Consider the following 26429-nt stretch of genomic DNA (forward strand, 5'->3'; position numbering starts at 1 on the left):
TACAAAGACAACATATTTGATGTTCAAACTGATAAGCATTTTTTTTTTGCAAATAATCATTAATTTTAGAATTTGATGCCAGCAACATGTGACAAAGAAGTTGGGAAAGGTGGCAATAAATACTGATAAAGTTGAGGAATGCTCATCAAACACTTATTTAGAACATCCCACAAGTGTGCAGGCTAATTGGGAAGTGGGTGCCATGATTGGGTATAAAAAACAGCTTCCCAAAAAATGCTCAGTCTTTCACAAGAAAGGATGGGGCGAGGTACACCCCTTTGTCCACAACTGCGTGAGCAAATAGTCAAACAGTTTAAGAACAACGTTTCTCAAAGTGCAATTGCAAGAAATTTAGGGATTTCAACATCTACGGTCTATTATATCATCAAAAGGTTCAGAGAATCTGGAGAAATCACTCCACGTAAGCAGCATGGCCGGAAACTAACATTGAATGACCGTGACCTTTGATCCTTCAGATGGCACTGTATCAAAAACCGACATCAATCTCTAAAGGATATCACCACATGGGCTCAGGAACACTTCAGAAAACCACTGTCACTAAATACAGTTGGTCGCTACATCTGTAAGTGCAAGTTAAAGCTCTACTATGCAAAGCGAAAGCCATTTATCAACAACATCCAGAAACGCCGCCGGCTTCTCTGGGCCCGAGATCATCTAAGATGGACTCATGCAAAGTGGAAAAGTGTTCTGTGGTCTGACGAGTCCACATTTCAAATTGTTTCTGGAAATATTCGACATCGTGTCATCCGGACCAAAGGGGAAGCGAACCAATCAGACTGTTATTGACGCAAAGTTCAAAAGCCAGCATCTGTGATGGTATGGGGGTGCATTAGTGCCCAAGGCATGGGCAACTTACACATCTGTGAAGGCACCATTAATGCTGAAAGGTACATACAGGTTTTGGAACAACATATGCTGCCATCTAAGCGGCGTCTTTTTCATGGACGCCCCTGCTTATTTTAGCAAGACAATGCCAAGCCACATTCAGCACGTGTTACAACAGCGTGGCTTCGTAAAAAAAGAGGGCGGGTACTTTCCTGGTCCGCCTGCAGTCCAGACCTGTCTCCCATCGAAAATATGTGGCGCATTATGAAGCGTAAAATACGACAGCGAAGACCCCGGACTTTTGAACGACTGAAGCTCTACATAAAACAAGAATGGGAAAGAATTCCACTTTCAAAGCTTCAACAATTAGTTTCCTCAGTTCCCAATCGTTTATTGAGTGTTGTTAAAAGAAAAGGTGATGTAACACAGTGGTGAACATGCCCTTTCCCAACTACTTTGGCACGTGCTGCAGCCATGAAATTCTAAATTAATTATTATTTGCAAAAAAAAAATAAAGTTTATGAGTTTGAACATCAAATATCTTGTCTTTGTAGTGCATTCAATTGAATATGGGTTGAAAAGGATTTGCAAATCATTGTATTCCGTTTATATTTACATCTAACACAATTTCCCAACTCATATGGAAACGGGGTTTGTACAATCTATGTGGGATTTGAGCCGAGGATGTCGTTGTGGCTTGTGCAGCCTTTTGAGACACTCGTGATTTAGGGCTTATAAGTAAACTCTGATTGATTAATTGATTTTGTACGGCAACATCATTTAAATTTTTCCTGAGGGAACTCTCCTGAAGGAATCAATAAAGTACTATCCATCTATCTATCAAATAAAATAACTGCAGTGTCACTTGGCCCTATTAAATGCAAGAACATGTTCTTCGTACCTTGTCACATACGTTTGAATACCAATTACAATGAAATGTACACACTTGAACAAGTGTTTACTATATTTGTCCAACATCTCATGAATAACTTCAGTAGCAGGAGCAACACGAGTATACACACATTTCTGCAACAAAAGTGGTACCCATTTATAGATAAATGAAGATACAGTAATTGTACAACATTGTGGATATTTACAGTGTGTAGCGAGCATAGATAATCCTCCCTACGTCACTGTTACGATGACTGCTATGCAAAACAAGGTTAAGCTGGCAAGATAGTTGAAAACATCACCACTATTTGCTCTTTCCTAAAAGCAACAAAATGATTCCTCAAACCGAGAAAATCCACACATATGAAACTCATACCACCATTTCACTACTGAACATTTGGTATACGGTATAACATTTATTTATTAACAATAATTACCTCCTGAAGTTACGAGTTCACTTAAACACAAAACATTGATTTTATTTGGTACTCATCCAACTCTGACTTATTCTCAGTCTTACCCCTTTGCAAAGTTGCAAACACACCACAAATGTCACACTGACCTCTATTGGTGTCCTCTCAGAACTACATTCTAAAATAATATTTTTTTCCACCCGGCTACATCTCCCCTGCAAAAAAAGTCACCTCTAAAAATAACTATTTAACAGCTCCAGATAGTGCTTCGCGGCTTAATGAAGTAACATTACAAGTCTACTTAGGAAGGTGATGTGGGTTTACATGCATCCAGGCATTGGGTCTACGACTTCGACGTGGTGTCGGAATGAGCACTGAAACCTGCCAGCTTCCAGTCGTCTCTAAGAAAGTAGCAGGGGCAGTTGTATCATGTAGTGGTTTATGCATATAATCACGTTTTATCAAACATATATTAACGTTGTTGCCCTACAGGAAACTGGGTAACACACGGCACACTGACAAAGCTTAACCTAATGTTACTATAACAATCCACAAGGTTAATATAGTTGGCTTCTATTTCTTCCCCTCCATTTATCTGCTTTCTTTTGTATTTGAAGTTATCATTACATGTATGTATTGTTGCATTTGAACAATTGTATTGTTGACAATAGAGGTCAATTATTGTTATTCATTATCAATAGTGATATTTCTATTGGTATTTGTATTGCTCCATTTGTAGTGGAATAATGTTCATTGTCATTTCTGTATTATTATTTATGCCACTAACTGCTTATTTGCTTATGTATGTCACTAACTGCTTATTTGCTATCAGTAAAACTAAAATAATGCTATTTGGTAACAGCAGAAGAGAAAGTCAAACACAAATACAAATAGACGGAATAGAAATTGAAAGAGTGAATGAAACCAAATTTCTAGGTATAATGATTGATGATAAATTGAACTGGAAATCTCATGTAAAAAATATACAACATAAAGTAGCAAGAAACACATCAATAATGAATAAAGCAAAACATGTTCTAGACCAAAAATCACTTCATATTCTCTACTGCTCGCTAGTGTTACCATATCTGAGTTACTGTGTAGAAATATGGGGAAACAACTACAAAAGTACACTTCATTCATTAACGGTGCTACAAAAAAGATCAGTTAGAATAATACATAATGTTGGATATAGAGAACATACAAATCCTTTATTTATTGAATCAAAAATACTGAAATGCCAGGACATAGTGAATTTGCAAACAGCTAAAATTATACACAAAGCAAACTACAATCTGCTACCCAAGAATATACAACAATTCTTCTCAAAAAAAGAGGAGAAATATAATCTTAGAGAAAAATGTAATTTAAAACATTTGTATGCACGAACAACACTTAAGACCTTCAGTATATCAGTATGTGGAATTAAATGATGGAATAGATTAAGCATAGCACTCAAACAATGTACTAATATGATCCACTTCAAGAAACTCTTCAAACTTAAAGTGTTTACAAAGTACAAAGAAGAAGAACCATGATAAATATTCTAGATTTATTCCATCCATCCATTCTTTCATTCTCAAAATAATCTTACCTATCTCATCATATGAAATGTAACTTACTTCACCAATTATTATTTCTTTATTTATTTTTATTGTGATTACATATGGAGCATATTGTGAATAAATTGAGAACAGGAAGTGAACAAAAGTTTGAGCAACTGTTATGTAAAAGAAAAGGGGTAGGATTAAATAAGCTCTGCTTCTTCCTACTCCTTTTCGAACATGTTGAAAAGAGAAACTGGAAATTGTGATGTATCATGTTGTATGCTTGCATGTTCGAAATAAACTCAAACTCAACTCAACTCAACTCAACACTTTTACTATCATATTTGTACACATCCTATTTGCTGATGTTGTTCTATTGTTGTTGTTGTTGTTGTGTTTGCTGTTGTTTTTTTTGTCTCTCTGGCTTATCCTCCTCTTGTCCCCACAATTTCCCTTTCTGTCTTCCTTTTTTTCCTCTTCCTATCCCCTCCTGCTTAAATAAATCCATTTAATAAAGTCATACACAAATAAGTAAAGTAAATTTGTACAGCCGATATGGGCATCTACATCAACTATATTATTTGCTTGAGGACAAAAAAGAGAGAAAAAAAAGAAAAAAAAGGACGTGCCCTAACCAGATCCCATCCTGACCAGATGCCCGAACCGCCTCATCTGGCTCCTCTCGATGTGGAGGAGTAGCGGCTTTACTTTGAGCTCCTCCCGCATGACAGAGCTTCTCACCCTATCTCTAAGGGAGAGACCCACCACCCGGCGGAAGAAACTCATTTTGGCCGCTTGTACCCGTGATCTTGTCCTTTGGGTCATAACCCAAAGCTCATGACCATAGATGAGGATGGGAACGTAGATCGACCGGTAAATTGAGAGCTTTGCCTTCCGGCTCAGCTCCTTCTTCACCACAACGGATCGATACAGCGTCCGCATTACTGAAGACGCCGCACCGATCCGCCTGTCGATCTCACGATCCACTCTTCCCTCACTCGTGAACAAGACTCTGAGGTACTTGAACTCCTCCACAAGGGGCAAGATCTCTTCCCCAACCCGGAGATGGACTCAGACTTGGAGGTGCTGATTCTCATCCCAGTCGCTTCCCACTCAGCTGCGAATCGATCCAGTGAGAGCTGAAGATCCTGGCCACATGAAGCCATCAGAACCACATCATCTGCAAAAAGCAGAGACCTAATCCTAATCCTCTCAACACCCAGGCGTAAATCAACTCTGGCAAATATTCAGGCCATATGAGCTTCTTTTCTGGTGGCAACGTACGCAAGAGGTCATGCATTGTCCGATTGAAACGCTCACATTCTGCTTTTCCCTGTGGGTGATAGGGTTTGTCCTTTTTTACACCATATAGTTTACAAAGTTCTTTTATGATCTCACTCTCAAAATGTCTCCTCTGGTCTGAGTGAAGTGTCTCAGGAACAGAATATTTCACAAACCTTTCTTTTAGGATAATCTCAACTGTTGTATCTGCGTTATGATCCCGTGTGGGAAACACCTTAATGCATTTGGTGAAGATGTCCGTTATCACCAACACATCTGAAGCAGGCTCTAACAAACTGAAATCAACTGCAATCACTTTAAGTGGCTAGGTCGGTGGTTCTTAACCTGGGTTCGATCGAACCCTAGGGGTTCAGTGAGTCGGGCTCAGGGGTTCGGCGGAGGTCAAGACACACCCGACTCATCGTGTAAATAAAAACTTCTCCCTATCGGCGTATTACGGATACGGCAACAGCAGAAGTCAGACTCATTTGCAGGTGTGTAATTTGTTGTGAGTTCATGCACTGTGTTGGTTTTGTTCTTTGAACAAGGTGATGTTCATGCACGGTTCATTTTGTGCACCAATAAAAAAACATGGTAACACTTTAGTATGGAGACATATTGTATTTTTTACCTCCTTGAGACCTCCGAAAAATGCCTACCTATTTAGGACCACCCTTTCTAGATATATAAAGATTTGTATTTACAACATTAATAATATATACAAACTATGTAAATATAAAAAAGCTTGTTGTGAAAAATTAGTTGGAATTTCACAAGAAAAACTTTAAAGTTTGGCAGTATTATAATAAAAGACGTAATTTTACTCAACGCAAGTCAAAATGTTACGAGAAAAATTGAACATTTGTGCGATATTATGATAAAAGTTGGAATTTTACTCAATAACAGTCGCAATTTTACAAGAAAAGCTTAACATTTTGGCAATTTTATGAAGAGTCGTAATTTTACTCGACAAATAATTGGAATTTCACTTGGCAAAATTATGACAAGTCATAATTTTACTCACAAAATTTCACTATTTTACAAGAACACCAAAAAAATTGGCAATATTGTGATAAAAGTCTGAATTTTATATGACAAATGTCACCATTTTACATTAAAAAGTAACAATTTTACACGAAAAAGTAATTATTTTAGGAGAAAATATTGCAAAATAGTAACATATTGGCTCTTAACTCATTATTAAATACTTATTAATGCCTTATTCGGCATGGCCTTATTATAACCCTAACCCTCTAACCCTAACCCTAACCAAATAACTCTAAATTAAGTCTTTGTTACTTAAAATATGTTCCCCATACTAAAGTGATACCAAAAACATATAACTTTGTCTTGAATTTGAAAAAAAACATTTTATTTTTCACTAAAGAAGGGTTCAATGAATGCACATATGAAACTGGTGGGGTTCGGTACCTCCAACAAGGTTAAGAACCACTGGGCTAGGTAGCTGAAAAGGACTTGGCTGAGGCAACTTTGAGAGGAGACTTCTCTGACACTTCTTAACCCTTTTTCCACATCATCATACATGCCAATTGTTGAAAATGTTCTGGCTGCTCTGAACTCCATGATGTCCCATCTTATCCTGGACACTCTCCAGTACAACTTCCTTTTAGTCCCTCTGGTAACATTAGTTGCTGACCTTCCCCCATATGTGTGTCATCAATAATCCAGTACAACAATCCAAAGATCTCTTATTTTTTGTCTTAAAAAGGGAACTGCACTTTTTTTTTGGAATTTTGCCTGTCGTTCACAATCCTAATGCGAAACAAGAAAACAAAAGGGTTTTTTTGCATTCTAATTTGCAAAAGTCTTCTCGTTCTTGGTGGCTGGCAATGCAGCAAATGGGAGCAATCCATTCTGCCTCTTAAGTTACTTAAAAAATTCATCCAAAACAATACTTCACGTATGTTCCGTGACCTGTATAATAACCAAACTGTAGCGACATTGTTTTAATAAGAGCGAACACTGAGGAACGGTTTATATAGCATAGCAAATACAGATGTCCGATAATATCGGATTGCCGATATTATCGGCCGATAAATGCTTTAAAATGTAATATCGGAAATTATCGGGATCGGTTTCAAAAAGTAAAATGCATGACTTTTAAAAACGCAGCTGTACGGAGTGGTACACGGATGTAGGGAGAAGTACAGAGCAGTTGCGTCTCCCAGTCATACTTGCCAACCCTCCTGATTTTCCCGGGAGACTCACAAATTTTAGTGCCCCTCCTGAATATTCTCCCGGGGCAACCATTCTCCCGAATTCCACCCAGACAACAATATTGGGGGCGTGCCTTAAAGGCACTGCCTTTGCGTGCCAGCCCAATCACATTATATCTACGGCTTTTCACACACACAAGTGAATGCAAGCATACTTGGTAAACAGCCATACAGGTCACACTGAGGGTGGCTGTATAAACAACTTTAACACTGTTACAAATATGCGCCACACTGTGAACCCACACCAAACAAGAATGACAAACACATTTCGGGAGAACATCCGCACCGTAACACAACATAAACACAACAGGACAAATACCCAGAACCCCTTGCAGCACTAACTCTTCCGGGACGCTACAATATACACCCCCCGCTACCCCCCACCTCAACCCCGCCCACCTCAACCTCCTCATGCTCTCTCAGGGAGAGCATGTCCCAAATTCCAAGCTGCTGTTTTGCATGTTAAAAAAAATAATGCACTTTGTGACTTCAATAATAAATATGGCAGTGCCATGTTGGCACTTTTTTCCATAACTTGAGTTGATTTATTTTGGAAAACCTTGTTACATTGTTTAATGCATCCAGCGGGGCATCACAGCAAAATTAGGCATAATAATGTGTTAATTCCACGACAGTATATATCGGTATCGGTTGATATCGGAATCGGTAATTAAGAGTTGGACAATATCGGAATATCGGACACCGGTAAAAAAGCCATTATCGGACATCTCTAATAGCAACACATTGTCATTGCGACGGCATGCTAACTAAGGCTAGAGCTTACCTAGCTTTTGCATCAGAAGCTGAATCGATCCGTTGTGGTGAAGAAGGAGCTGAGCCGGAAGGCAAAGCTCTCAATTTACCGGTCGATCTACGTCCCCATCCTCACTTATGGTCATGAGCTTTGGGTTTTGACCGAAAGGACAAGATCACGGGTACAAGCGGCCGAAATGAGTTGCCTCCGCCGGGTGGCGGGGCTGTCCCTTAGGGATAGGGTGAGAAGCTCTGTCTTCTGGTGAACGGTTTATTTTGAATATTTTTTATGTTTTGACAAACGGCTGCTACTACATTGAAAAATAAATATAAAACGATAATTATGAAATTGACAGCTGCTTGGTGAGTTTTTATTAGACAAGAGTTCGAACATGCGTGAGGATGACAGCATTTATTTTCTTCACAGTACAACTACAGTACATTTCCTCAGCAATCCCCACAGATAGCAACAGGAAATTACATTATACCATTGTCACATTTCACATGATATAAATAAAGAACGCTCATGAAACGTACATATACAGTAGGAACAAACATACCAATATTTAATTTAAGTTTAAATGAATAATTGCTACATTGATGATTTATTAAAACATATACCATAAAAAACATGCAAAACTGGTATTTGTCTGACAGAAATAAAATAACTTTAGATTGGATTTATATAGTTGCTATTTTTTAGCAGCGCACTAACATGCAAGTCATGAGGGAATGCTGCATTACTCACACAGGCTCAAGCAAACACACACAGCTGAACATCACCTTCTAGCTGACTTGAATATTACACTTCTATGATTTGACAAAAACAAAAACACCTATTCAGTTGTGTGTTAACATGCATGCTGTCAAAATGTTCCTCTAAGTAAAACTTTAGTAAAAAGTGAACAACTAAAGGGTTTTTTCTCCTGTGTGTGTTCTCATGTGTGATTTCACGTGGGCCATTCTGGAAAATCTTTTGTCGCAAATTGAACAACAAAATTTCTTCTCTCCTGTGTGCGTTGTCATGTGTTTTGTGACCTTACTTTTCTCAGAGAAGGTTCTGTCGCAAACTGAGCAACTGAAAGGTTTTTCTCCAGTGTGCGTTCTCATGTGTGTTTCTTCATGTGTCTTTTGGTAGAATCTTTTGCCACAAATGGAGCAACTGAAAGGTTTCTCTCCCGTGTGTCTTTTCATGTGTGACACCATATTTCTTTTGTCAGAAAACTGTTTACCGCAAATCGAGCAACTGAACGGTTTTTCTCCTGTGTGTGTTCTCATGTGTTGAGTCACATCACTTTTATAATAAAAGCTTTTGCCGCAATCCAAGCAACTAAATGGTTTTTCCTTGTTGTGTGCTCTCACGTGTCTTACCATATTACTTTGAAAAGAGAATTGCTTGTCACAAATTGAGCAACCAAAAGATTTTTCCCCTCTGTGCCTTCTCATGTGTTGAGTCAAACAACTCTCTTTAATGAAACCTTTATCACAAACGCAGCAGGTCAAACGTTTTTTACAGGCCTTCTTTTTAGAGCATTCAGATTGATTGTTGTCGGTGTGAGTCCCCATGTCTTCATCCTCCGCAACGCGTGACGTTGTGTCTTGATCTGATAGTGGCGCTTGTGATCCTCCACAGTGGTCTCCATCAGCTTTTGTTGTCATGTGTTGATGTGAGCCGCTGCTTGAAGGCTCTGTCCTTGTCTTCTCCTCATATGGACTGGAATGAAGGTGGGAGGACTCAGGCCGTTTGTCTTCAAACCTCACAGGCAACTTGATGAGATCAGCCTCCTTCTCTCCTAGAAAACACAATTGCTCCTGGCTGATACATACTTCCTCCTCTTCCTCTTTAATGTTGGAGGGCTGTGGCTCCTCTGCTTTCTGTTTAGTGTACGGGAAGTGTAACGTCTCCTCCTCTCTGTGGGAGAGCTGTGGCTCTTCCTCTTGAATGTGGGAAAGATGTGGCTCCTGCTCTTCCTCTTTAATGTGGAGGGGCTGTGGCTCCTCTTCTTCTTTAATGTAGACAAGGGGAAGAGGACTTTGTTCTTGCTGGACATCTGCAAGACATACAAAACATACATTACCTAATACATAAAGTATGATGCATTTAAAGGCCTACTGAAATGCGATTTTCTTATTAAACGGGGATAGCAGGTCCATTCTATGTGTCATACTTGATCATTTCGTGATATTGCCATATTTTTGCTGAAAGGATTTAGTAGAGAACATCGACGATAAAGTTCGCAACTTTTGGTCGCTGATAAAAAAGCCTTGCCTCTACCGGAAGTAACAGACGAGTAGCGTGACGTCACAGGTTGTGGAGCTCCTCACATCCCCACATTGTTTACAATCATGGCCACCAGCAGCGAGAACGATTCGGACCGAGAAAGCGACGATTTCCCCATTAATTTGAGCGAGGATGAAAGATTCATGGATGAGGAAAGTGAGAGTGAAGGACTAGAGGGCAGTGGGAGCGATTCAGATAGGGAAGATAATGTGAGAGGCGGGTGGGACCTGATATTCAGCTGGGAATGACTAAAACAGTAAATAAACACAAGACATATATATACTCTATTAGCCACAACACAACCAGGCTTATATTTAATATGCCACAAATTAATCCCGCATAACAAACACCTCCCCCCTCCCGTCCATATAACCCGCCAATACAACTCAAACACCTGCACAACACACTCAATCCCACAGCCCAAAGTACCGTTCACCTCCCCAAAATTCATACAGCACATATATTTCCCCAAAGTCCCCAAAGTTACGTACGTGACATGCACATAGCGGCACGCACGTACGGGCAAGCGATCAAATGTTTGGAAGCCGCAGCTGCATGCGTACTCACGGTACCGCGTCTGCGTATCCAACTCAAAGTCCTCCTGTTAAGAGTCTCTGTTGTCCCAATTCTCCACAGGCCAATGGTAAAGCTTGACTGTCATCTTTCGGGAATGTAAACAATGAAACACCGGCCGTGCTTGTGTTGCTGAAGTCGGCTGCAATACACCGCTTCCCACCTACAGCTTTCTTCTTTGCTGCCTCCATTGTTCATTGAACAAATTGCAAAAGATTCACCAACACAGATGTCCAGAATACTGTGGAATTTTGCGATGAAAACAGACGACTTAATAGCTGGCCAACATGCTGTCCCAAAATGTCCTGGACAATCCGTGACGTCACGCGCTGACGTCATCATACCGAGACGTTTTCAGCAGGATATTTCGCGCAAAATTTAAAATTGCACTTTAGTAAGCTAAGCCGGCTGTATTGGCATGTGTTGCAATGTTAAGATTTCATCATTGATATATAAACTATCAGACTGCGTGGTCGGTAGTAGTGGGTTTCAGTAGGCCTTTAACTTGGAGTTCTTAATCTACTTATATGCAAATATAATGACAATAAAGTCCATTCTATTCTATTCTATTCTAGGCTAAAATACAGACGAAAAGCTTGCGAATGTGAAAACATTAACGTTACATACCTTCAAAAAATTCACAAGAGACAATAGTCGTCGATAGCGGCTTCTTCTCCGTGTAGTTCTCTGTTTATTCATCAATCGAAGCATGACGAATGATAAAAAGCAAAACAATCTTAGCCGTTGACTCCATTGCTGTTTGTTGCATAATGGTGGGACTAGGGTTGTACGGTACACAGTTACTAATAAAGTGCAGCGGTATTAATGACTTAAAAAAGGTACTACTGCCTTTGGAATATACCGGCATTTTTTTTTTTCATCCACACGTTGCTGCGCCGCGGATAATCAGTGTGTCAAAACGCACACACTGAGTGTATTAAGCAAAAACAGTGTTGAGAGGAAAAAGGGGCAAAAACGGCAATTCTATTGGTTAATAAAGATGGTGCTTAAAGCGCAATTTGGAGGTATTTGGGCTTCAAATCTACCGGAAAACACGACGCTTTAAACATGGAAGTGCTGCGCTGCAGGAAGTTTAAAACATGCCTCACCAAATGTGTAATACAGCATTACCAACTTTGCTTCAAACGTAGGTAATCATTTATACAACAAACATCCAGACCTGCACAAGGAGTTTAAAGAGTGGCAGGTAATATAGCTAGCAGCTTCCCCTGTACATATGAGACACGCATACAGCTGATTGGCTTGTTGAAAATTATTAGCGCAGTCCAAACCGCCCACGTAGTGTAAACTAATGCAAATAAATTGACTAAATTTACTAACAAATTCCCTCTATTTCATTTGTGTTTTATCTTTAACATTGTGTTTTACCTGCTACTTGTCTTACCTGTGTATTTTTAGCCTTATTGTTTTCAGTATTTACTAATCATTGTATTTGTCTTGAAGCACAGATCAAAAATGGCAACCATAAATGAAGCATTTAATACAATGTCAATAAAGCTTTCTATTATATTCTAATCTAAGTCTAGATAATGGCTGGTGATATGTAATATGTCAAATAACTGTAAACTGTTCTTTGAGTGCAATAAGAAAATGTCATGTTTAATCATAAGTTTTATCATAAGCTTTTCTGTTAAAATTAAGCGAATAATATTTTTTTTTATTGTAGTCAGCTTTATTTTGAAAAGTAACCATATACATTTCAATATTTGTAGAGGTACCAACATAGTTGTCAAGACAACTATAGGTGGGACGTATGTGCAAACGTAACAACGTAGTCGTTTACGTGCCAGAACTTGATGCTTCATGATGAGGGCGAGTGGTACTGAGTGAGGGGGAACATTGGGATTGGGCCTAAATGTATCTTTTATTAGTAGGCCACGGCAAAGCACTTTTTTTTTTAATTATATGACGTTTTGTCTATTATTTAATAGAAACCTAAATAGCCGAAGATTAAGCGTGTGAAATTTACAAAACCCAAAACCAGTGAAGTTGGCAAGTCGTGTAAATGGTAAATAAAAACAGACTACAATGATTTGCAAATCCTTTTCAACCTATATTCAATTGAGTAGACTGCAAAGACAAAGATACTTAACATTTGAACTGGAAATCTTATTTTTTTGCAAATATTAGCTCATTTGGAATTTGATGTTTCAAAAAAGCTGGCACTAATGGTAAAAAAGACTGAGAAAGTTGAGGAATGCTCATCAAACACTTATTTGGAACACCCCACAGGTGAACAGGCTATTTTGGGAACAGGTGGGTGTCATGATTGGGTATAAAAGCAGCTTCCATGAAATGCTCAGTCATTCACAAACAAGGATGGGGCGAGGGTCACCACTTTGTGAACAAATGCGTGAGCAAATTGTTGAACAGTTTAAGAACAACATGCCTCACAATACGAAGGTCCTGGGTTTGATCCTGCGCTCGGGATCTTTCTGTGTGGAGTTTCTATGTTCTCCCCGTGACTGCGTGGGTTCCCTCTGGGTACTCCGGCTTCCTCCCACCTCCAAAGACATGCACCTGGGGATAGGTTGATTGGCAACACTAAAATGACCCTAGTGTGTGAATGTGAGTGTGAATGTTGTCTGTCTATCTCTGTTGCCCCGTGATGAGGTGGCGGCTTGTCCAGGGTGTACCCCGCCGACCGCCCGAATGCAGCTGAGATAGGCTACAGCAACCCCCTGTGACCCCGAAAGGCACAAGCGGTAGAACATGGATGGATGGATGCCGCTAGGCGACATCATACGCAAATACGGTGTTAGCTTTCATTGTTATGCTGATGACACCCAACTCTACATGCCCCTAAAGCTGACCAACACGCCGGATTGTAGTCAGCTGGAGGCGTGTCTTAATGAAATTAAACAATGGATGTCCGCTAACTTCTTGCAACTCAACGCCAAGAAAACGGAAATGCTGATTATCGGTCCTGCTAAACACCGACATTTATTTAATAATACCACCTTAACATTTGACAACCAAACAATTACACAAGGCGAATCAGTAAAGAATCTGGGTATTATCTTCGACCCAACTCTCTCGTTTGAGTCACACATTAAGAGTGTTACTAAAACGGCCTTCTTTCATCTCCGTAATATCGCTAAAATTCGTTCTATTTTATCCACTAGCGACGCTGAGATCATTATTCATGCGTTCGTTACGTCTCGTCTCGACTATTGTAACGTATTATTTTCGGGTCTCCCTATGTCTAGCATTAAAAAATTACAGTTGGTACAAAATGCGGCTGCTAGACTTTTGACAAGAACAAGAAAGTTTGATCATATTACGCCTATACTGGCTCACCTGCACTGGCTTCCTGTGCACTTAAGATGTGACTTTAAGGTTTTACTACTTACGTATAAAATACTGCACGGTCTAGCTCCGTCCTATCTTGTCGATTGCATTGTACCATATGTCCCGGCAAGAAATCTGCGTTCAAAGAACTCCGGCTTATTAGTGATTCCCAGAGCCCAAAAAAAGTCTGCGGGCTATAGAGCGTTTTCTATTCGGGCTCCAGTACTATGGAATGCCCTCCCGGTAACAATTAGAGATGCTACCTCAGTAGAAGCATTTAAGTCCCATCTTAAAACTCATTTGTATACTCTAGCCTTTAAATAGCCCCCCTGTTAGACCAGTTGATCTGCCGTTTCTTTTCTTTTCTCCTCTGCTCCCCTTTTCCTTGAGGGGCGGGGGTGCACAGGTCCGGTGGCCATGGATGAAGTGCTGGCTGTCCAGAGTCGGGACCCGGGGTGGACCGCTCGCCTGTGCATCGGCAGGGAACATCTCTGCGCTGCTGACCCGTCTCCGCTCGGGATGGTGTCCTGCTGGCCCCACTATGGACTGGACTCTTACTATTATGTTGGATCCACTATGGACTGGACTCTCACAATATTATGTCAGACCCACTCGACATCCATTGCTTTCGGTCTCCCCTAGAGGGGGGGGGTTACCCACATATGCGGTCCTCTCCAAGGTTTCTCATAGTCATTCACATCGACGTCCCACTGGGGTGAGTTTTTCCTTGCCCGTATGTGGGCTTTGTACCGAGGATGTCGTTGTGGCTTGTGCAGCCCTTTGAGACACTTGTGATTTAGGGCTATATAAATAAAGATTGATTGATTGATAGATTTCTCAACCCGCTATTGCAAAGAATTTAGGGATTTCACCAGCTACGGTCCGTAATATCATCAAAAGGTTCAGAGAATCTGGAGAAATCACTGCACGTAAGCGATGATATTACGGACCTTCAATCCCTCAGGTGGTACCGCATCAAAAAACGGCATCAGTGTGTAAAGGATATCACCACATGGGCTCAAAAACACTTCAGAAAACCACTGTCAGTAACTACAGTTCGTCACTACATCTGTAAGTGCAAGTTAAAACTCTACTATGCAAAGCGAAAGCCATTTATCAACAACGCCCAGAAATGCCGCCAGCTTGGCTGGGCCTGAGCTCATCTAAGATGGACTGATGCAAAGTGTAAAAGTGTTCTGTGGTCTGACGAGTTCACATTTCAAATTGTTTTTGGAAACTGTGGACGTTGTGTCCTCCGGAATAAAGAGGAAAAGGACCATCCAGATTGTTATAGACGCAAAGTGTAAAAGCCAGCATGTGTGATGGTATGGGGGTGTATTAGTGCCCAAGACATGGGTAACTTACACATCTGTGAAGGCGCCATTAATGCTGAAAGGTACATACAGGCCGATGGCAACATATGTCAATAAGCCATCATGCTTATCTGCTTATTTCAGTATTAGGATTTGCAAATCATTGTATTCTGTTTTTATTTACGAATTACACAACGTGCCAACTTCACTGGTTTTGGGTTTTGTACAATGTGGAGTATTCTAATTTAGAATTGTATATTTCACTGCTTATAAAGTACCACCCATACAAAGTAGCAACGTTTGCTGAATGTCAATAGTGAATATATGTGACCATTTTGGATGATATATTTACAGCACTGTGGTTTAAAATGTAAAAGTATTCCATGAAATATCACCAGCTTCGTGTTTTAGTCACATGTAGTATTTTAAAAGAGTGAGTAGTAAACATGTAAACAAACCTTCAGTGTGGTCATCTGTCTTGCAAACAGCTTCAAGTTGTTGTCGAAGTTGTTCGTTCTCCTCCTTTGTTCTTGAAAGTTCCTCCTCGTAAGACACTGTTGTTCTTTCAAACATGGCAAATAGTTCATCAGCTAGCGCCATTAGTCGCTCCCTGACCAACTCTTTCAACATTTTAAATGCTTTTAACGCCAATAAACTCCTTCGAACAGTCGCTGTCACTACAAGATCCGTACCAGAAACAGTCGATTCTGCGCTTGCGCAGTTCTTCTTCTTCTTCTTCTTCTTCTTCTTCTTCTTCTTCGGTCTAATGACAAATAACCTTGTACTGCGCATTACCGCCATCTTCTGAAATTAAGTGTGAATCGAAATGGTACCAAATTAATTGCCATGTACATTGCTATTAATTTCACCGTAAAAAACGATACCTTGTCGCTCATTATTTTATTTCTGAACTATGTTTTATTGTGGAATAATTGTTGAAGCTTCTATTTTATCATTTATAGTTTTAGATGCTTTTGTAAAAATGTTGACATAATCTGAATATTTTTCCTCAATACATATACCTACCTGACAATAATTTTAACCTCTATTCTTAATACAGTAATTGCAAATCCATTTCTGGGATTTCCTACATCAACTGTGGTATGCCAGGAATTAGAGCTGTTGTGATAACTATACTTATCATCAATTTCAACTAAATGTATTATTAGTACTTGATGAGTTTTGATTGATTGATTGATTGATTGAGACTTTTATTAGTAGATTGCACAGTACAGTACATATTCTGTACAATTGACCACTAAATGGTAGCACCCAAATAAGTTTTTCAACTTGTTTAAGTCGGGCTCCACGTTAATCAATTCATGGTATAAATATATACTATCAAAATAATACAGTCATCACACAAGTTCAATCGAACAATCAATCAATGTTTATTTATATAGCCCTAAATCACAAGTGTCTCAAAGGGCTGCACAAGCCACAACGACATCCTCGGTACAGAGCCCACATAAGGGCAAGGAAAAACTCACCCCAGTGGGACGTCGATGTGAATGACTATGAGAAACCTTGGAGAGGACCGCATATGTGGGTAATCATCATCAGAGTATATACTCATCAGAGTATATACATTGAATTATTTACATTATTTACAATCCGGGGGGTGGGATGTGGAGGGGGTTGGGGAGGGGGGGCTTAGGTTTGGTTAATATCAGCACTTCAGTCATCAACAATAATATCATCTGAGAAATGAACATTGAAACAGTGTAGGTCTGACTTGGTAGGATATGTACAGCGAGCAGTGAACATAGTGAGCTCAGAAAGCATAAGAACAAGTATATACATTTGATTATTTACATTTGATTAATTACAATCCGGGGAGGTGGGATGTGGTGGGGGGAGGGTGTTAGTCTAGGGTTGTAGTTGCCTGGAGGTGTTCTTTTAGTGCGGTTTTGAAGGAGGGTAGAGATGCACTTTCTTTTACACCTGTTGGGAGTTCATTCCATATTGATGTGGCATAGAAGGAGAATGAGTTAAGACCTTTGTTAGATCGGAATCTGGGTTTAACGTGGTTAGTTGAGCTCCCCTTGGTGTTGTGGTTATGGTGGTCATTTACGTTATGGAAGTAGTTTGACAAGTACTCCGGTATCAGGGAGGTGTAGCGAATTTTATAGACTAGGCTCAGTGCAAGTTGTTTTATTCTGTCCTCCACCGTGATCTGGGGTGGAGGTCTAGAAGTAACCTGACAAGCTTGTTCTGGGATGTTTGGAGTCTAGATTTGAGGGTTTTGGAGGTGCTGGGGTACCAGGAGGTGCATGTGTAATCGAAAAAGGGTTGAACAAGAGTTCCCGCTAAAATCTTCATGGTGCTTTTGTTGACCAGAGAGGAGATTCTGTAGAGAAATCTTGTTCGTTGGTTGACCTTTTTGATTACCTTGGTTGCCATTTTAATCACAGGAAAGATTAGTTGATGAGTTGGATGTCCTTGCATGTTTGCCCAATAAATTGTTGACAATTGACTTTCTCTCATTTCTAAAGGTTTTTCATTTATTTCTACATTAAATGCTGCCACTAGATTTGATTTTGTAGCTCCACATCATACTTGTACTTCTTCTATATTTTCGCGATAAAGTTTAATTCAAAGTTCCTTTTAAACCTTCCTTTTTGTAAAATTCATCACTTTAGTTTTCCTAAATGAAACATTTGAAAACTAGCTGTTCCCCATTTTTGTATTTTATTTACGGCTTCTTTGAGTCTTCTTTTCTACATGATTTATATATTTCTACCTCTCTTCCACATTAGTTCATCTTCAGCAAAAAGTGGCCCCCGCTCACTAATCCTCCCACTTCACCAAACACTTCATTGATCTCTATTGACAATATTATACTTCCTGGTGTTTTATTTTCCACTTGATATTTTCCACTATATTCATTCTCTATTTTTAAATGTGTTTTTACTTGTTAAGAAGTATTTTATCCATCTGTGCATTATTCTTTTAATCCCTGTTTTATTTAATGTGATCAGCAATCCCTGTTTCTGCAACATGTCACAAGCTTTTTCTATATCAAAAAAATGCTGCAATTATACTTTGTTTAATAATTTGTCTTTTTCAAATGTCCTCTGCCAAATACACAGCTGCGTCATTTGTGTTTCTTCCATCCATCCATTTTCTACCGCTCGTTCTCTTCGGGGTCGCGGGGGGCGCTGGAGCCTATCTCAGCTACAATCGGGCGGAAGGCGGTGTACACCCTGGACAAGTCGCCACCTTTGTGTTTCTGCCTTTCCGAAATCCACGTTGATAGCTTTTTGATATTCCTTTTGATTTGAAGTAATATACTACTCTTCCGTTAATAATTTTTTTCCATGACTTTGCCCAAATTTGAAGTCATCCTATAATTTCCTGCCTCCTCCGGTCATTTCCTGGTTGCATATTGGAATTAGTACTGCCTCTTTACACTTGGCAGTGTCATGCCCGGATCATGTTTTGTTTGGTTATAGACTACCTTAGTTCTGTTTCAGCACCCCTGGGTTTGTGTGTTCTTAGTTGCCATGGGTGCTGATTATTTTCCACCTGCCTCTGATTAGTGTTTTTCGCCACACTCAGTCTGGCTGTCTTGTTTGCTCAATGCAACAAGTTTTGTGTGTTTTCCATTTGATTTCTGAGCTAAGCTTTGCCATTGGTTTGCTTGTTTTCCATGCTAAGCTTTTCCTTTAGCTTACCATAGCTTCCCGTGCTTTCTGCACGCTTCCTATATTTTTGTATTCCTGCCTGACTGATTTATGGACAATAAATCATTGTCTTACCTGCACCCTGCCTCCGGAGTTCCGTCTGCATCCTGCAATTTTCCTTCTTCATATATCCTGTTAAAGAATGTCAACAACACTTATTTACCAATGTAACCAACACTTTTGGTCATGGGTTGTATTTAAAATCTGTTTTAATATTCTAACCATTTTATTTTTGAAAATGTAATTCGTGACTTCTACTCTCTCCATCTGGCTAAGCTTGGTAAGCCGCCAGGTGTCACCTATACGAGGAGGAGGGGAATACTGGTGAGTAAGAAAAAAAAGTTAGGGTTACGCATTACTGACTTTATTTTGGTACAAAAATATTTTTGAAAGAAAAACAATATGAAGTTTAGGAAAAATGTTTGCAAGAGTGGGCAACGTCTTTGCCAAGTCAAATCTAAATGTTCACACTTTCCATGTAAAGTAAACAGATTTTAGAATAGAAGTTGGCACTTTTGAGAATGTTTTTGAAAGTTTGGAAAAAAAATGATAAAAAATATGCACGTAATGGAACAAAAATTCTAAACAATAATGGTTAGGTTTAAGAAAATGTACAACAATGAGACTTTTCAAAACTAATTGATTAGAAAAAATGTGTCCAACTTTTGAAGGAAAACATGTTATGGTTAGCATTTTAAAAGTTTACAAAGAAGAAGGGATTAGGGGCATAATTCAAACAAATGATCTACTGAATGAAATAAATAAAATAAAGCTACTAAAAAAAAACAAGGGTTAGGGTTGGGAGCTGTATTTAGTACATCATAAAATATATTTAAAGTTAGCAAAATTAAAAACATTTTCCAACTTATGATGGAAAAATGTTATGGCTGGCATTTGAAAAAGTTTGCAAAGATGAAGGGAATAGGGTTATCATTAGGGGTGTGGGAAAAAATCGATTTGAATTCGAATTGCGATTCTCACGTTGTGCGATTCAGAATCGATTCTCATTTAAAAAAATAGATTTTTATTTTATTTTATTTTTTTAATTAATCAATCCAACAAAACAATACACAGCAAGTGAAGTGAAGTGAATTATATTTATATAGCGCTTTTCTCTAGTGACTCAAAGCGCTTTACATAGTGAAAACCCAATATCTAAGTTACATTTAAACCAGTGTGGGTGGCACTGGGAGCAGGTGGGTAAAGTGTCTTGCCCAAGGACACAACGGCAGTGACTAGGATGGCGGAAGCGGGGATCGAACCTGCAACCCTCAAGTTGATGGCACGGCCACTCTACCAACCGAGCTATACCGCCCCACCATAACAATGCAATCCAATTCCAAAACCAAACCCGATCCAGCAACACTCAGAACTGCAATAAACAGAGCAATTGAGAGGAGACACAAACACGACACAGAACGAACCAAGTAGTGAAACAAAAATGAATATTATCAACAACAGTATCAATATTAGTTACAATTTCAACATAGCAGTGATTAAACATCTCTCATTGACATTATCATTAGACATTTATAAAAAAATTAAAAAAAGAAGAACAATAGTGTCACACTTGCATCGCATCTCATAAGCTTGAAAACACACTGTGTCCAATATTTTCACACAGATAAAATAAGTCATAATTTTGGTTCATTTAATAGTTAAAACAAATGCACATTATTGCAATCAGTTGATAAAACATTGTCCTTTACAATTATAAAAGCTTTTTACAAAAATCTACTACTGTTCTTGCATGTCAGCAGACTGCGGTAGATCCTGCTGAAATCCTATGTAGTGAATGAATAGAGAATCGATTTGAATCGGGAAAAAAATTGTTCTTGAATCGAGAATCGTGTTGAATTGAAAAAAAAAAATTGATTTTGAATCGAATCGTGACCCCAAGAATCGATATTGAATCGAATCGTGGGACACCCAAAGATTCACAGCCCAAGTTATCATATAATTGTATTTCAACAAAATGATATTGAATGAAATAAATAATATTGAAACTACTACAAAGATAAATTGATAGAAACATTCATGATCAGATGACCATGAGACCCTGCTTTAATACGGATTGTTTTGCTTTCAGTTCAATTATTGTTTGTAGTCATGCTAACTCTGCGGTAATGTTTACAGTTATGGAATTTTGTATGCAATACATCACAACATCCATAAACAGTGCATACACAGTGAACAGGTGGGCTATGTGAAATGGTTGTCATTCCAATCCATTAACACAATTTTAAAAATGCCAGACAATGTTTTAGACGTGTGAACAACATTCAGGACCATCAAATCCCATGGGACAGTCGGTGGTGCCACAGTTCTGGCTTTTTGCATACATTTCTCCATGATTTCAATGTCCTCATCTCTGGGTGTGTTGGTCGTGTAATGTATCGTCCTTGACAGAATGCCCATCCATTGGTATGTGACGATGCGGTGTTCAAGTTCATCGTGCACCTTTGCCATGTAACCAACCATGCTTTTTTACTTCTGTTGATTCCTTTATAGTACCCCTGTATTCATCATTGGCGATCACTCGACGCGAGTATGATAGTCCTCCTGTTGGTGAGTCTAGTCATCTGTGGGTCCTCAGGTGGCTGTGGAGGCCAATCCGTGATCCACAGACTCTATTGCAGTGGGGGCATATGTGCGTGATTGTCGTGGTAGTAGTGGTGGTTGTGGTGGTGGTCTGAGGAGCTGTTTTGGTAGTGGATCTCTCCTTTCTTTGTTGCCTCTTGGTTTCCGCGGCACGGTGGAGGTCCTTTTCTAACCGTGCTGTGCCCTGTATTAAGATAAATAAAACAGGCTTAAAAAACTGGATGGCATGAGAAAATATATATTTTCTATTATTGGGGAGTTAACTTTTTAGGACTTACCAGCTGAGTGATCCATGTCGTTTCGGATCAAAGTGATGTGTTCTGGGTGTTAGAAGGGCTTGTGTTTAGTATGATTGTGTAGTTCTAACTATCTGTTCAACATGGGCGTGTCCTCACGCGTGCCAATAGGCCGGATGGCGGAGGGATATGCAGCGGCACGTTCATGTGTAACTTGTACTTTAGTAAAATATAGTTCGGGTGTCAGCCACACGCGGCTCTTTAGCGGCGCCGTGGTGGCTCCATTGGGCTTTTTCAAAAATGTATGGAAATGGAAAAAAATAGGGTGAAAAATATGTTTTTTGTTGTAATATGGTTTCTATAGGACAGGGGTCGGAAACCCAAAATGTTGAAAGAGCCATATTGGACCAAAAATACAAAAACAAATCTGTCTGGAGCCGCAAAAAATTAAATCCATATTACATACAGATAGTGTGTCATGAGATATAAATTTAATTAAGAGGACTTAAATGAAACTAAATGAGCTCAAATATAGCTACAAATGAGGCATAATGATGCAATATGTACATACAGCTAGCCTAAATAGCATGTTAGCATCGATTAGCTTGCAGTCATGCAGTGACCAAATATGCCTGATTAGCACTCCAACAAGTCAATAACATCAACAAAACTCACCTTTGTGCATTCACACACACGTTTGGTGGACAAAATGAGACAGAAAAAAAAGTGGCATAAAACACTTCCTAGAAAGTCGGAGAAAGTTGTACATGTAAACAAACTAAGGTGAGTTCAAGGACCGCCAAAATTAGTAGGACAAAACGGCGCTCGCCAAATACTCGAATCAGTGAAGCATGTTTAATACAAACAGTGTGCTTTATAACAATTAGGAAGGTTTGTGTCATGTTTCTCCTCCTACAGAAACCATATTAACACAAAAAATATATTTTTTCCACCTCATCTTTTTCCATTTTTCATACATTTTTGAAAAAGCTCCAGAGAGCCACGAGGGCGCAACCCGCGGTTTGCCGACCCCCGCTGTAGGAGAACAAACATGACATAAACATTCCTAGTTGTTAAAAAGCCCACAGTTTAGTATGTTGGTTTATGTTTCACGGATGAGAGTATTTGGCGAGTGCCGTTTTGTCCTACTAATTTCAGCGGCCCCTGAACTCACCATTGTGTGGACTGTGACTAAACAGTTTGTTTACATGTACAACTTTCTCCGACGCTGCCACAGAAAAACATGTTTTATGCCACTCCTTCTTTGTCTCATTTTGTCCACCAAACATTTTATACTGTGCATGAATACACAAAGCTGCGCTTTGTTGGTGGTATCGTTTTGTGTTGAGTGCTAAATCAGGCATATTTGGTCAAAGCATGACTGCAAGCTAATCAATGCTAACGTGCTATTTAGACTAGCTGTATGTACATATTGCATCATTATGCCTCATTTGTACCTCTATTTGAGCTCATTTAATTTCCTTTACTCATGTGTATTTAGTTTATTTTTCCATGTTGCATGACACATTATCTGTATGTAATATTGGCTGCATTTCTTATAGTTGTTTATGTGCCATTTGTTCCAGACCACAGCAAACGTTACCAAGCTTGCAAAGATTGTAATAAATCCATTAGAGGAAGACAGCCTGCAGTTTCCTTTAACTTTTACACACACATCTATACCTTTGGCCATTCTAAGACAGTCATTTCCAGGAGTTATCTCACCCTCTGAGAAGTTTTACTAATGTTTTCCAATGTTGTAAAAATGTGTTGAATAAATATTAATTAATTACATTTCAACATTTCTGTCAACGAAGATTTGCGTCAGCCTGCGACACATAGTCATGTTGATAGTAGGCTAATATAGCTAATTAGCCACTTACATCATGTGTTGCCAGCATTATAACACTTATATAAGTCTTTTAATTTTTTGCGGCTCCAGACCGATTCCTTTTTTTGTATTTGTGGTCCATTAGGCTCTTTCAACATTTTGGGTTGCCGACCACTGGTATAGTCTTACGCATGTAAACAGTCTGCAATATTATTGTTGTTAAGACAATTAACGTACTCCAACATTAAATTGTCATCGCAAGATGGTTTAGAAAAAAAGAGACTTTCTAAAATACTAACAAATGAGGTAGTTGACAAAAGGTATAATCACTTTCAAATGTAGCATTATATACTTCAATACTGATTTTTACTTGAAGGGTTGATCTATTCTTCATAAGGATGTAAACCACACTTACATACAGTAGATCAGTAATAGACATACATTACTGAATTTGAAACTGAAAAATAGGCAACATATGATTGCCACTTGGGGTTGCCCCAAGGCATACGAGAGGCTATGCAAACCAAAACTAAAAACTTACAGACTACAAAACGTAGTTCCGCAGCACGGCAAAGACTCATGCGCAGAGAAGTGCGGCAGGAAAAGCATTCACATGAATAAACATTCACAAAGGATTGCAACGGAGGCTCAACTTAGATAGCCGTAAATATAAAGCGAAGACTTATGCGTTGAGCAGACGCTCAGAGGAGGGAGTGAAACCAGAAACAAAACAGGAAAAACGACCAAAATAAGAGCGCTAACCGAAATTAAGACACCAAAAACACCGGAAAACGCCAACAATCAATGAATGATATTATGTGACAGATCATGACACAATATTACTCTAACCCTAACATAAGTAATTCATATTATCAAATGACATGACTATGGTGTGTTATGCTAGTAAAATGAGTTCCCGCCCAAAATACTGGCTATACATATCGTAACCTGAATATTAACTTAATGTTAGTGATGTTGTTATTATAAGCGCTAACGCAGACACATTTCTTAAATGCCCAATGATGCAAACAGCTAAGCTGCTTTGCTGTGAGCCTACTGCTCTTAAATCATCGCTTCTCCGCTCGTCAAATTTATTCTTGATTATAAATCATGCCTCTCATCTGGATATTAGGAATATTTATTCAATTGAATTCAAACAACTTTATTAATCCCTCAAGGGGCAATTCATTTTGAGCAGCAGGTTGTCGTGGTTCACAAAGCCTACATGGTTCACAATAAATAAAAAGTCAATAAATACATAAACAATACAACACTCTGGAAAATGTAAAAGTTTAAGAGTCTGAGTGCAGAGGGGACGGATGATTTGGAAAAGCGATTTGTTTTACATGATGGAAGGGCATAAAGTCACCCTGAAGGCAATAGAGAAAATTCCCCTGCAAGGACATGACTCGGGGAGGCTAAAATGCTCTTTGCTTTTCAGAGGATTTGCTGGTTGCAGAAGAAGTTTAAGTCTCTTAGTTTTACTCTGGGAATCTTAGAGCAATACTTAACAATACTAGTCAGGCTGTTTCTGTCTTTAACTGAAAGAAACCAACAAATAAAATTAAAACACATAAGACTCTCAATAAATGTTTGAGGCCTGACAGAGAAATAATTTAATTTCCTTAGAAGATTAATTTTCTGTTGTGCTCGCTTCACTATAAAATCTGTGTTTACATCAAACTTGAGCTGGTCGTCAAAAAAGGTCCCCCAAATATTTATATGATGAAACAATGTCAACTTTTTTGTTATGTACAAACCCCGTTTCCATATGAGTTGGGAAATTGTGTTAGATGTAAATATAAACGGAATACAATGATTTGCAAATCATTTTCAACCCATATTCAGTTGAATATGCTACAAAGACAACATATTTGATGTTCAAACTGATAAACATTTTTTTTTTTGCAAATAATCATTAACTTTAGAATTTGATGCCAGCAACACGTGACAAAGAAGTTGGGAAAGGTGGCAATAAATACTGATAAAGTTGAGGAATGCTCATCAAACACTTATTTGGAACATCCCACAGGTGTGCAGGCTAATTGGGAACAGGTGGGTGCCATGATTGGGTATAAAAACAGCTTCCCAAAAAATGCTCAGTCTTTCACAAGAAAGGATGGGGCGAGGTACACCCCTTTGTCCACAACTGCGTGAGCAAATAGTCAAACAGTTCAAGAACAACGTTTCTCAAAGTGCAATTGCAAGAAATGTAGGGATTTCAACATCTACGGTCCATAATATCATCAAAAGGTTCAGAGAATCTGGAGAAATCACTCCACGTAAACAGCATGGCCGGAAACCAACATTGAATGACCGTGACCTTTGATCCCTCAGACAGGAACTGTATCAAAAACCAACATCAATCTCTAAAGGATATCACCACATGGGCACAGGAACACTTCAGAAAACCACTGTCACTAAATACAGTTCGTCGCTACATCTGTAAGTGCAAGTTAAAGCTCTACTATGCAAAGCGAAAGTCATTTATCAACAACATCCAGAAACGCCGCCGGCTTCTCTGGGCCCGAGATCATCTAAGATGGACTTTTTGTGGAAAAGTGTTCTGTGGTCTGATGAGTCCACATTTCAAATTGTTTTTTGGAAATATTTGACATCGTGTCATCC

The 26429-nt window shown here is 39.1% G+C and overlaps 1 protein-coding gene across 1 annotated transcript; it reads right to left on the reverse strand.

Moving 5' to 3' along the window:
• Positions 1-8323: 8323 nt before the first annotated feature.
• LOC133575351 (uncharacterized) lies at positions 8324-16714 on the reverse strand. The gene is made up of 2 exons (XM_061928025.2): positions 15906-16714; positions 8324-10019 (listed from the first exon to the last, which is right to left on the reverse strand). Exons 1-2 carry the CDS (start codon positions 16246-16248, stop codon positions 8878-8880), a joined length of 1485 nt encoding a protein of 494 aa, XP_061784009.1. The 5' UTR covers positions 16249-16714; the 3' UTR covers positions 8324-8877.
• Positions 16715-26429: the final 9715 nt, after the last annotated feature.

Source organism: Nerophis lumbriciformis, linkage group LG35 (genome assembly GCF_033978685.3).
Source record: "Nerophis lumbriciformis linkage group LG35, RoL_Nlum_v2.1, whole genome shotgun sequence".
In the NCBI taxonomy this organism is placed as follows: Eukaryota; Metazoa; Chordata; class Actinopteri; order Syngnathiformes; family Syngnathidae; genus Nerophis; species Nerophis lumbriciformis.

Bases quoted from the DNA above. Each gene is read 5' to 3' on its own strand.
- LOC133575351 (XM_061928025.2), bottom strand. From the start codon at position 16,248: ATGGCGGTAATGCGCAGTACAAGGTTATTTGTCATTAGACCGAAGAAG. The intron at 10,020-15,905 runs GTTTGTTTACAT...TATGTCTTGCAG, and splicing joins GACAGATGACCACACTGAAG to ATGTCCAGCAAGAACAAAGT.